Source organism: Eutrigla gurnardus (genome assembly GCF_963514095.1).
Source record: "Eutrigla gurnardus genome assembly, chromosome: 8".
Lineage (NCBI taxonomy): Eukaryota > Metazoa > Chordata > Actinopteri > Perciformes > Triglidae > Eutrigla > Eutrigla gurnardus.
Window position 1 is genome coordinate 13,427,092 of NC_139922.1, and position 12,487 is coordinate 13,439,578.

Here is a 12,487-nt window from a genome sequence, read left to right on the forward strand (position 1 = left end):
TTCTTTTTCTATTGCGCACATCCAAGAAGAGCCGTTTTCCCCGTTTCTAATTGACATTCCCTATTGCATAATGTTTCTAACTGACTGATCAGGTATCAGAGATGGAGTTCTTTTGTGTAAATGCAGTCTGAATAATTCATACAGGGCTGTCAGAGAGACAGGGAGAAAAGGGGCATTTTGGAAATCAGCTCACTAGGCCCCTGACCATGAATAATTGATCCGAACTGATTAAAAATTGCAATGATTACCCCCTCACCTCCCCAACAGATAAGACGCCACACCTGTGTTTGCTGTCTCTTTACTTATTCCCCTCTTCCTCTCCTTCCTCTCACCTCAAACACGTTCAAATTAAACACATGCAGTCACACCACGTGTGGCGGTGGATGGTAAGACACTTCTGTATTGTTGCTGCTTCCTATTGTCGGGTGTATTTCCAGCAACAAGAGGAATTTCCTCTCCGTGTGCATTCGATGGCACGGTCAACGGAATTCAGTTAATTAAAAGCTTGTTTGTATTCTGAAAACAGTATCGTGCTACTGCTCTCCATGTCCCTGATGGAGAAAAAACCATTTAGGTCATAACTGCTATTCCAAATATTGAACCTTGATTAGCTGCTGTTGAAGTGCAGAAAAACACATTTCTTCTCCTCCTCTGCCCTCGGGCAATGGATCCTCAGATAGCCGGAGACTCTCCATCTCAGACAGAACTGTAATTGCGACAGGCATACCTTCTGATACGCTGTAACACCTAACGATACTGTGCTCCCGGAAGAGCCACCTTGATCAAGTTGTCTTGCCGCACATCTGCTCATCAGATATCTGACATGCACACGGACACGCAGCAGGCTCGTCGTGCGTCGGGATCCCTCCTCGCTTCTCCGAGCCTTCAAAGTCCAACTAAAGATGGCACTTTGATCCGCGTTCTGTAGCCGAGAGAAGCGGCTGATAGAGACTTGAAGGAGGAGAGAGGCAGGGAGCGAGAGGAAGTGTGGGAGAGTGACAGCTAATGACAGTAGCTACAAGCTGTGACCTTTCCAGTGATCACACAAGCATGACGAACCGGGCTCAAGGTGATGGAGGAACGGGCGCTGTGCAAGAGGACGTTGAAGACAATACGGCATTGTGTCTGTGATCTAGCAGTGATGGTGTATCAGTGATAATGGAGATTAGAGGTGGGGATCAATGACGCTGTTCTTTTTGTCAGCGAACAATGGTTACCTGTGTGTTAATGCAGTTAAAGATGACACACTCCAGGTTCTCTGGCTTCGTCCCACAGTCCAAAAGCATGCAGGTTTGGTTAATGAATGACTGGTGTGAATGTGAGCGGTTGTCTGTCTCTACATGTCGGCCCTGTGATAACCTGGCAACCTGTGCTGGGTTTACCCTGCCTTCGCCCCATGTCAGCTGGGATCAGCTCCAGCTCCCCCACCTCACTGAAATAGGATAAGTGGTTACAGTCAATGGAAGTTTGGTCATTTATTTTCACCACCTAAACTTCCCACTGTGGTCTGGGGATTCAAACCAGAAACCTTGCATCTTCTAAGGACTTTTTTTTAATTATTATATCTGACTGTCTGACTGCACCACTCCATTGTTATGTGAAAGTAGGCCGAGTCTACAGCCGAGTAACTTCAATACATGCTGATGCAAAGTAGGTGTAATGTTTTTTTTTACTAAGTAAGCCATCTAAGTTCAGTGTGTTGGCATTTTCTAATTAGCAGTAAGCAGAAAGTATGACAGAAACTGATGGACATTTTGGTATTTGGTAATAAACAGAGTATTGGTCTACCAACATATATTTCTTGGGAGCTGCCAGCTGAGAGGAGAACTTTTGATGAAGGATCACATTTACATTTTACTTAACACAACACCCATGTTTGCTTCATATTTGCCCATAGATTTTCTGACAACCATGTTTACATCTCGCGTGTGTTGAATGTAGCCTATAAAAGGAGCTACGTATAGTTGATTTTACATACTATACTGAAATAAATGAAAGCAACCTCAGGAAGGAAATAATTTTAGTCTGCATTGAAATACCTTTTGCAGTTTCTAGTTTGTTAAATATTATTCAGCAAATACAGTAACCAGTAATAATTCTGCTTCTTTACATCCTAATTGCACTGGTTGTTTCTCTGGTCAGCATACTCCTAGTCTGAAAATAGTTGGTTCACACAGGTGTCCCACTTATCACATTTTTTTGTTGTTGTTTTTTTCAAAGGAGAAGAGAGGAAAGGAAGGCGTACGGGGCGGATGTATCCGGCTCAGGTCCCTAGCTGAGGTTTTCAAGTGGCTGGGTGCTGGGTCTGTCCTGTCAGCCCTGAGCAAACACCCCGTCCTAAAAAGGAAGAACAGAAAAAAACTTCCAGCTAGCATCACACACGGCTGGCCAGGGCCTCAGCAGCAGTCCACTTGTCTGCTCTCCCCTCCGCAGAGCCTTCACAAGAGATGGGAGGAATACTAAGAGAGCAGGCATAGATTTTCTGCTGGGGGGTGGAGGAAGAGAGGGAAGGCTGTTGGAGGGTGGTGGGGTTGACTGCCCACATCAAACTCCACTCCTTTTCTCTCACCCCTCTCCCTTTCTCCTCCTCTCCTTCTCATCTGCCTGGCTCTGGAGGGACCCTCTGTTTGTCAGCCAGGCAGTGGAGCGTCTCCCTCTAACCCCACCTCCTCCTGGTTTACTGTCTTTACCCTTCTCTCTCTCTCTCTCTCTCTCTCTCTCTCTCTCTCTCTCTCTCTCTCTCTCTCTCTCTCTCTCCATCTCTCTCCCTCACACCCTATAAACCTCTCTCACTCTGCTTCCCTTGTTTTTTTTCACCATCCCAGTTTCTTGCTTTCTGTTAAACAGCCTCTTTACTCCTCTCTTAAGAGGAAGTCTATTGATACAGTCAATAAAGTCCAGAGACAGAGTAAGATATGATAAGACGTGTTAAACTGGGTGGGATGGCTTTGCTCTACCAGCAAAGCAGTGGGAGAGACGGTGGGAATTATATTTATTTATAAAGTAAAAACAACACACAGTTGACCAAAGTGCTGTACAGAAAAAATAAGGATGCATGGAACACATAAGCAATATCTCTGTATCAAACTAGATTTTGCTCTTTTAAAATACTGTCTCGTATGACTCAATTCTGTGCCAGTGCAATGCTAAATCTGTAGTCTTTTATTGGGTCAGGGCACCTATTTTTCAAATAAACAAACATATTTTCTTATCTACCAAGTGGGATCTTGCCATGCAAATCGTTTTAGTTTTGCTCAGGTTTTGAAACATCTGGTATAAAAATGTTGTTTGTGGTGCTCTCATCACTAAGAAAAATGACAGCAACAACTCGTCGTCCATACTCATTCTAAGAAAAGCTGTTTATTCAGAGTAATGGGAACACTATTTTTGGGAAGACACATTATTGATACATTTTATTACTGTAGTTTTTCAATGGTGTAAGCATCATAAGCGAAATGTAATCTCAAAGACCAATTTAGAGAATCCTTGACAAGAAGAGGAGGAGAGTGGTCATTTGGGTAAAACAACCCCTTAATTTAACAGCACGCGTATGTCCTAATCTGAATTGATCAACACTCATTCTCACATTCCTCGATCCTCACATCTCCTCTTGTCTCCGTGCCTCTGCCATTACTTTTCTTTCTGCTTCCCTGCTTTCTTTTCAGGCCCAGTCAGCCCGAGCTCACAGGCAACACGTGTGTCGAGATTAAAGCGAGAACATGGTGCTCTATTGATTTCTGAAGCTGTGTGATGACAAGTTGGATCTCAGATCTCCCTGTTTACATCTGATTCACCGCGAGCCACTTGTGGTCTCGGCGAGTGAAAAGACGCCAATATTTCCCCTCGTCTGCAGGAGAAGACGGTTTACCTGTTATTCTGTCTTGCTGTGTGTGTGTGCTACAGCATCTATGTCTTAAGTATACTATTGTTTCGGGTTTGTGTTTGCCAAAGTGCCCGGGGCGTCTCCGTTGTGGCACACCACCGAGCTGTCAGGTCAGATTGTAGTAAATGCCGAAACGGAGGAAGGCGAGTCACAGTGGCATTTGGAGGAGGAGGCCCCTGCAGACGAAACGCATCATGCCTGCAGATGTGGCCTACAGCTGGTGCAGGTGGATCACAAACTGCCACAACAAAGGAATCGCTGGAGAAAGAGGAAGGGCGAGGCATCGAATAGATCACTGGGACTCATCACCATCCCATTATGGAAAAGCCTCATCTACCGCATTAAGGACCCCCTCCCCCCCACCTCAGACAGGAGAAATATGGGCGAGGTCCTGATCTGTCATCGTTTTGTCAAACAAACCAGTGACTCTGAGTGACCTTTGACCCCTCGTAGCTCGTTCCCCCTTATTCACCGAGGCAGCTGACACAAAAAGGAGTGTCACATGTGATTTCTATATGGGTCTCTGCTGGGGTGACATACGTAACGTGTGTGTGTGTGTGCGTGTGTGTGTGTGTGTGTGTAGCATTTCTATCTTCTGCATCACTGGATGTAGGAATCAGCTGTACACTGGTTGCCGGTGTCACTGAAATGTGGACATTAATGGTTGACAGCCTATCGAGTGGCCTGCCAGGCCTTGTTAAACCAAGTGGCAGCTTTTCTGAGACCAAAGATTACCATCACATTCTTTCATACGAAACAACAAACTTCCTCCCTCCCCTGCAGCTATTTATCTACCTTTCAATTCATGTCACCTTTCATGTCATTGTTTTCAGCTGTCTTCTTGCCTGACCCCCGGTCTCTATTGAAGGATGCATGTGGATTTCTGTCAGCTCGCTGGTTTTTTTTTTCCCCCCCTACCATCATCGCCGCCACAAGATTATAGTTCTCTTTGAAGCTTCCCTGCATCTCTCTAAACATCTCGGGCAACATCAAACACAACACATTACAGAGGGCTAGAGTTCAACTGGAAGGCAGCGATTCAAGCATCATCTGTCCTTTCCCTTTCCCCCCTCTTCATCGGGGGGGTGTTGTTTCTGTGCAGCGCTGCTGAAGGAAAGGAATAACGGGGAGGGGAGGCAGCTTCTCCCCCTGCGTTTGTGTCCATCATGTGTCATGGCCGCTCTTGGCTTTCATGTTCTGTCTGGCTGAGTCTCCTGCTCCAGCAGTCTGTTTCCTCGCTGAAAATCTGTGTCCCTCAGAGGCAGGAGACGCTCTCTCCTCTGCATCCATTTCAGTTCGGCTCAGCGTAGCTGGGCTCTGCTCTCACCTCGCTGACACCGGCTCCTCAGCAGACACCTCGTCCCTGCATGGGCTCAGCTGGCTGACAGGCAGCTGTCTGTACAGATAAAGCAGGAGAGGACACACACTGTACTCCGAATCACCGTCACTGCCTACTTTTCTATCACCTTTGCTATTGCCACCGCTTAGGATGGATTTGGACACTTCTCCTGGAAGCATCTCATGCTACCTTTAAAAAAAAGAGAAGGAAATCAATACCAGTACAAGTAAAGGTGACACAGGTTATATCTTCATGTACTCTGTGGTTTCATTCTTGTTTTTCTTTAGTTTTATAACTCATCCATCCATCGTCTACCGCTTATCCTGTATTCAGGGTCGCGGGGGGGCTGGAGCCGATCCCAGCTGTCATTGGGCGAAGGCGGGGTTCACCCTGGACAGGACATCAGTTGTTTTATAACTCCACCATCATTTTCAACAGCGTCGTCGACCTTTCATGTTGTTGCCTTTTTGCTTACATAGAATAATTACACTTGCTACATCTCAAGTGTGGCTGATTGTTGAGCCCGATAGAGCAGATTTTGACTCAAACACTTGAGAAGTAGTCCATATTTAAAGGAAAAGTCGGTCGCGGGGGCCCAAAACAAGCCAGTGGCTGATGAAGACAAATGTGCAAACACATGCTGGCAGAATTGCTTTTTGGTTGAGCGTGATCGGCTACGCTCAGGAGGGCGGAACCTGGAGTTGTGATTTATAGTTTCGTGCCGTCCCTGGACCACCACTGTCTGCTGCCTCCCACTACTGCAATTACCATGTGTGTCTATTAGAATAGTCCTGCTGCCCACAATGCATCACCTCAGCTGAGAGGGAAGGGGAGTTAACAACACACAGAGATAGTCTTGTTATTCAAACAGTGTTCTCTACAAAAGCGTGCTACAGAGGAAGGGTGGAGAGCAAAAAGACAGTGCAGATGATGTGATAAAGGTCAAAAAGATTCATGCTGAAAAGTTGAAAGCGGGAGGATGGACAGACACAGGTATCTTCTATTTATAGGACAAGTATGAGTTTATCTGGATCCAAGTACATAGTATAGTATTGATAGAGATTTACAGTATTCACAAGCTGGTCAGTGTATTCTGCAAAGCCATAGACCTGCCATCAATGCAATTTAGCTAATAATTAAAACCACACCAATAGGGTCCTTTTGATGCAGTTTCACCTGTGGATTTCACCATCTTGTTTTACATTGTCCTCCTACATCTTATCTGTATCCCCCTTGACCACTCCAAAGTCTGCATTAACTTTAGTCTGCTGATCTTGATTCTCTTTGCTCCGCCTTGGGCCTCATAGCATCTCCTAGTGGGCAAACATCTCACTGTTTTCAGCCCCATGAAAATTAATGCTTTGAATAATGTGATTCGGTCAATAACTTCAAGTACCTTGACAAACAGGAGGACTTGACATCTCCTGAGCTTGTTTATACGATGAATTTCTTGGTGTTTCCATTATGGGTGATTTTCCTGTTGCTGTTTTTTGACAGGTTGTGTGTGCAGTCCTCTGCCCACAGACTTTGTCAAAACATTTGTATCTGTCCGCATCAATAACGGCATTAGAGCTAATAACTGATTTTACATAAGGTAACTGCAGTTTTTTCATTTGGCAAATGAATAATGTTTGTTGCGTCTACCTACCTTTTTCTTCTTCATGAGAGCTCTGAACCGATAATGAGACCTGGCACTGAGCTCTGGCCACTGTCATTTATGCTGTAATTGGCCTAAGGGTGTAAAGGGCAGCCATGCATCAGATAAGACAGAGAACTAAGTGGCTTACAATGACAGGACTGACGAGACGAAATCCAAGTGGGCTTGCATAAGTCACAAACCAAAGAGAGCTTATGAGCAAATGTATAATATAACATGTATTTTGGCTGCAAAACGACACAGTGGTTATTACACAGATGAATAAATGCATGCATTATTGAACGAATGGAAGAACAGTGACCACTGCAGTTGATGTAAATGGTTGAATCAAAGGTCACATGCATGATTGAGGTTGTAAAGAGGAAGGGGCTGTGCTGTTCACACCAATATCATAGCTCATTAGAGAAATAACCATGGTCTCAATTGATTTCTGTGACTACAAGCTCAAGTGGTTCAGGCTGAATTTGTGAGCCATTGATTTCTATGGCTTATTAAAGGTATGAGTATCTTACTATACCGAGAGGTGTGAGAGTGGGATTACCAGGAAATAGAGGTATTGATTGGGTCAAGAAGCTGGAGGGCTTACATTTCAAACTCTGCCAGGGAGACACGATTTGACATTAAAAAAAAAAAAACAGCGTTGACTGAAAGATATGGGAAGATATTCTGATGAGTCACAAATGCTCTGCTCGTGTGTTTAAAATAATACAAACCTTGAATGTTATGTTACCAGAAATGAGACTGAAAACACATGTTTGCTTGACCGGATACTTTTACATAAAAAGGAACCCTTGAGGTGTGTTTCTGTGCGTAAAAGCACACAAAACAGAAAAGGTAGAAAAAGAATACCACAAAAGTTAAAGACCCACATTCAAAATGTTAAAGCACTGACAGACAATCAGCAAAATATATTTCAAGTATTAAATTTGCTCATATCTGTCCTTGTCATTGTTATATTATCATTATATTGAATTGAATGAAAATCTTTGAAAGGCTCGTCCATTTAGGCCTATAACAAATTAAACACTTGTATTAAACTTAATAGTCTGAGTTATTAAATGTTTTAATATCAGTTATTTTCATCTGTAAAGTGTGTAAGGCTGGTCATATTTATTTGGAAACAGGAAATAATCTGTTAAACTTTTTCTTTTTGGACCAACATTCTAAATAACAATATTCTAGTAGAATATCATGTGTTTTATATGTGAAGCATCTGTAAAGAAATGTGTAACTATAGCTATGATAGAACTAGGAGTGAAAAAAGTGGACTAACAGTGGAGTCAAAATCCCACAGTAGAGTGTAGATATATTTATCTCCAGTAGGTGTCAGTGTCGCTGCATGTTTCATCTCGCCTCGCGCTCGTATGACGACAACCCGGAATAAGGAAGTCCAACATTCATTTGGGCGAGCTTTCTTCTCAATGCAGCCAGTTAGTGCGTAGCTACATCCCTAATGCATAGCAACAAAAAACACGCCAGCTTCTCTTACGACGTGAGTTAAATGTATTGCTATTTTTGCGTGATTGCGCCTACATTTACTGTTACCGCAATGCTTTCTGTTTGCTAGCTGACTGCTAACGCTGGTGTGTGTTTTGACAGCGCGCTGCTGCTGATTCTTCACTCGTCGTGCAAACTGCGTTGCCCGTGTGAAGATGTCGTCTGGCAGTAAAACCTCCTGGCCTTCTGCTGCATCTGCGCTGGTGACGCTGCTGCTGCTGAATGTTGTGGTTTTCGTTCAAGCGAAGGTAAAACATGCGACACATAGGATTGACGCTTTCAGAAACTCCCAATAGTGACATCCGTACGTTGTTTGTTGTTATACACGTTTTAGGAACAGCCAAAGATAAGATGTATTATTTACCATGGATAACTTGTATCAATAAGAAATGTCTTCGGAGTAAATTAATTGAGTAGAATTGAGAGCAGGAGTTCCTGGTGTGTAAATTGAGTCTCAATAATATCAGCAATATATCAGGTTTTTACATTTTTTCTTGATTTAATGCTGATTGATTGGATAAAACCTGTGACGCATCTTAAAGGATATATTCTACATTGTCAAGTGCTTCTATGATCTAATGAAACAGTGTCAATTCAATTATTTTTGTGCATTTCAGGCTAATTGGAACTTTTTCTACATCTCAGTTCTGTTCATAATGTATAGAAAGGGCTGGTGCTATGGAGAAAACAGGGAGCTCATAGTGTTTTAAGTAAGCAGTTGTTTGGGCCCAACTTTAACCCATTTTTCTTGACGATTGCAGAACTTTGAGGATGTTCGCTGCAAGTGCATCTGCCCGCCATACAGAAACATCACTGGCCACATATATAACAGAAATGTGTCCCAGAAGGATTGGTAAGAGAAACCTTATATTTAGACTTTCATCATCATTAGAAATCGCCCATCCATCCTGACACTTTGATGTGTTTTACAGTAACTGCCTCCATGTAGTGGAGCCCATGCCAGTGCCCGGCCATGACGTGGAAGCTTACTGCCTGCTGTGTGAGTGCAAGTACGAGGAACGAAGTAGCAACACCATCAAGGTACCACCAGCTTTTCTTTTTTCTTTTTTTTTACTTTTAAACAAACTTCCATTAATTCTGTAATCTTGAATCATACTAACCAAGACATGGTTGGTGTGATAAGGTAAGATAAGATGGTACTTTATTTACTGCAAGGAAAATTGTTGTTCAGCTACGTTACACTACTACAGCTTTTGTAGTAGTAGTAGTAGTAGTAGTAGTAGTAGTAGTAGTAGTACAAAGATTATTGTAGCACAGCAAGTGTGTGTCAGTTGCTGTCAGGCAATAAATGGGGAAAGTGAATTTCTATAAACCTGTTAAAGGAGTCATCACCTGGTTTTATACGTATCCAGCCCCCCTTGGATCGCTTTGGATCAATTCGTAAAACTTATTAGAAAAAAAAAAAAATAATTTAATCAAACATTGAGCTTGTTCTGACCCTTTTTCGTACCGCGATTTTATCACGCGAGATTACGCGCGAGGTTTTGACTGGTCCGGATGTGCATTGTATAATATGTAATGAGGCGCGCGTTGATTCGCCGCAGGAAGGACAGAGCCGGGGGGGCTTGCCTGCATGCAGACTCCAAAACATAATGGCGGCGCTTCGGCGATTTCAGGTAGCGGACGGGGCGGGGTTGGGTGGTGAAAGAGGGGTGGGCTTATGCAAGTAGCCGCCACGGTGACGTCACCGAAGGCGCAGAATCAAAATCTCGTGCTTTAGGAATGCACACCCTTGTGTGCTATTCCTGTTCGGAAAAAGAGCAGAAGCGAAAAAACGGCGCCACTTTCAAACTCCAGCCTTTCAGGCAAGTTTCAACTGAGGTCAAACACAGATATGCATCTTTTAACAAGAGAAATTGCGATTTCCGGGTGATGACTCCTTTAAGGATTTGTGATACATGCAATTTTAATTGTTTTACACCCAACAAACAGAATGGTTGTCATAATAATGAATTACTAATACAGATGTTAAGATTTAATTACAAAGTTCTGTTGAAGAGGAGCAGACGGTTGTTAGGGGTTGATGGCAGCATGCATCAATGCGTTCCATTCTGTGCGTCCCAGGTGACCATCATCATTTACCTGTCTGTTGTGGGTGCACTGCTGCTCTACATGCTGTTCCTGCTGCTGGTTGATCCTCTTATTCGTAAACATGATGCTTACACCCAGCCATTGCACAATGAGGAGGACTCTGAGGTAACCATTCAAGCACATGACACGTGTGATCAAACACCTACGGTACATGGCTTTATTTTTTCCATTTCAGTTGAATGTGAAGTCCTTGATTTGAAAAGAATTAAAAATAAAAAACCTGTTATTTGTTTTTGTGTGTGCATGTTCAGGAGATGCGCCCGCCGGTGGACAGCGCTCAGGCCAAAGGGAACACAGTGCTGGAGCGGGTCGAGGGAGCACAGCAGCGCTGGAAAAAGCAGGTCCAGGAACAGCGCAAGACAGTTTTTGACCGCCACAAGATGCTTAGTTAAACCCTACAGCAGACCTCAAAGCAGGTTTAGAATGGGTAACTACCTGAGGCTCAGCGCTATTTTAGTGTCACCAGCTGCACTATGACTACCCTCTTTATCATTGCTGTGCACCGCACTGTCTGAAAACGTATTTCCTCACTAAGAAACATGTAAACACATTGACGTAACAAGCAGATGTTTTTTTATTTATCATATGTAACAATTTAGTCTAAGATGCAGTTGTGAAAAAACTGCATGTTTTCAAACTGTTAACAGCTATAAATCATCTCAATTTGCAATACAACAGATTTTGAATGTCTTTTAAAGTAGGAACCCTTTTTCTCCATTTCGCCAGACTGTGAATAGCTTTTAAGCCTCCTTGCGATCATTTTTCTTCTTGGTTTCTTGCCATTTTAGTACAATATGCTGTTTTTCTTGTCATTTATGAGGTTACCTCAGATAACAGGTAACTTTTATATATGAGAGGGGGCAATTTAGTTATTTGGCTACAATCTTATCTATGCTATGGTCAAGCATTGCACATTTCACAGTTCTAACACTTATGATAATGTATTTCTCTCCATTGCTGTGCATTATAAACTGGGCATATTTAGTATAATTTGCAATGATAGTTATAAAAAGATTGTACATTTCAGCCTCATTTTGTGTCGGTGTATTCCCCCTCGCATCCTACTACTGAAGCTCCCAGTTACGGAAATGTATTATGGCGTACTGACTTACATTGCCTCGTGCACAATGGGAACTGCTGAAGTTGATTTGTTTGTCATAGTTTGTATTATCATTGAAGTGTTTTTATTTAATTTAAATATAATTTCATATCACTGGTATCAGTGTTTTGTATTTATAGTGTTTTTCCAGACTGACTGGAGCATTGCACTGCTCATGGCTATACATTTGACTTGATGTTAAATTAAAAAAAGAAAATGATAAAATACATGTTGTTTTTGTCTGATATTTTCTGTACAAGTTACTGCTATTAGGGGATGACGATATCTGGGCTCTCAGACTAGAGACAGACGAGTTGAAACCTAGTTTATGGCTGGACCGTGTGTGGTCAATGTGTTTAATTGCAGATCACATGACATGGTTTTTTATTGCAATTATTTTGTTAAATTATGTTGTGGCGATAAGAGCATATTTTGATATCTTTGCAAAATTATGTGGTCCAAAAGAGTGATTCAGGGCACTCTTTGTTGTTTCTTAAAAAAAAAAATGCTGGTATTTTCGCCTTTAGAACAGTATAGAAATAGGAGGGAGGGGCGTGAAATGCAACACAGGACTCAAACCCGGATGTTGCAGTTATATGGCACTGTAATCATTCGGCCCTAGATTTCGAGCACATTCTTAATCATAAATTTTAAAAAAAAGTGTTAAAATTATAATTATGATAAGTATGAGTTATTTTTGCTTGCATTTTCCGTATTGGGACGCACATTGGAAACACTATAGTACCTTCTATTTAAGCAATAGAAACTGCAGGGCATTGTAAAGTATTTATCAACAATTGTAACTTCCCCTAAAAAGGAACGAATGTTATATTATTTCAACTGTGTTTTCCTTGTTTATCCGTTAATATACTAAGCTCCACCTTTGTGTACCTACAGGAG

At 42.5% G+C, this 12,487-nt stretch overlaps 1 protein-coding gene across 2 annotated transcripts; it reads left to right on the forward strand.

Annotated features, from left to right (window-relative positions):
- The first annotated feature begins 8,237 nt into the window (after positions 1-8,237).
- tmem9 (transmembrane protein 9) lies at positions 8,238-11,814 on the forward strand. Of its 2 annotated transcripts, none has more exons than XM_084015145.1 (6): positions 8,238-8,371; positions 8,479-8,624; positions 9,138-9,229; positions 9,309-9,417; positions 10,462-10,635; positions 10,740-11,814. In XM_084015145.1, exons 2-6 carry the CDS (start codon positions 8,532-8,534, stop codon positions 10,878-10,880), a joined length of 609 nt encoding a protein of 202 aa, XP_083871271.1. In that variant the 5' UTR covers positions 8,238-8,371; positions 8,479-8,531; the 3' UTR covers positions 10,881-11,814. The 2 variants fall into 2 exon arrangements, with proteins under 2 accessions (XP_083871271.1, XP_083871272.1); XM_084015146.1 differs by having other exon boundaries at positions 10,462-10,593.
- Positions 11,815-12,487: the final 673 nt, after the last annotated feature.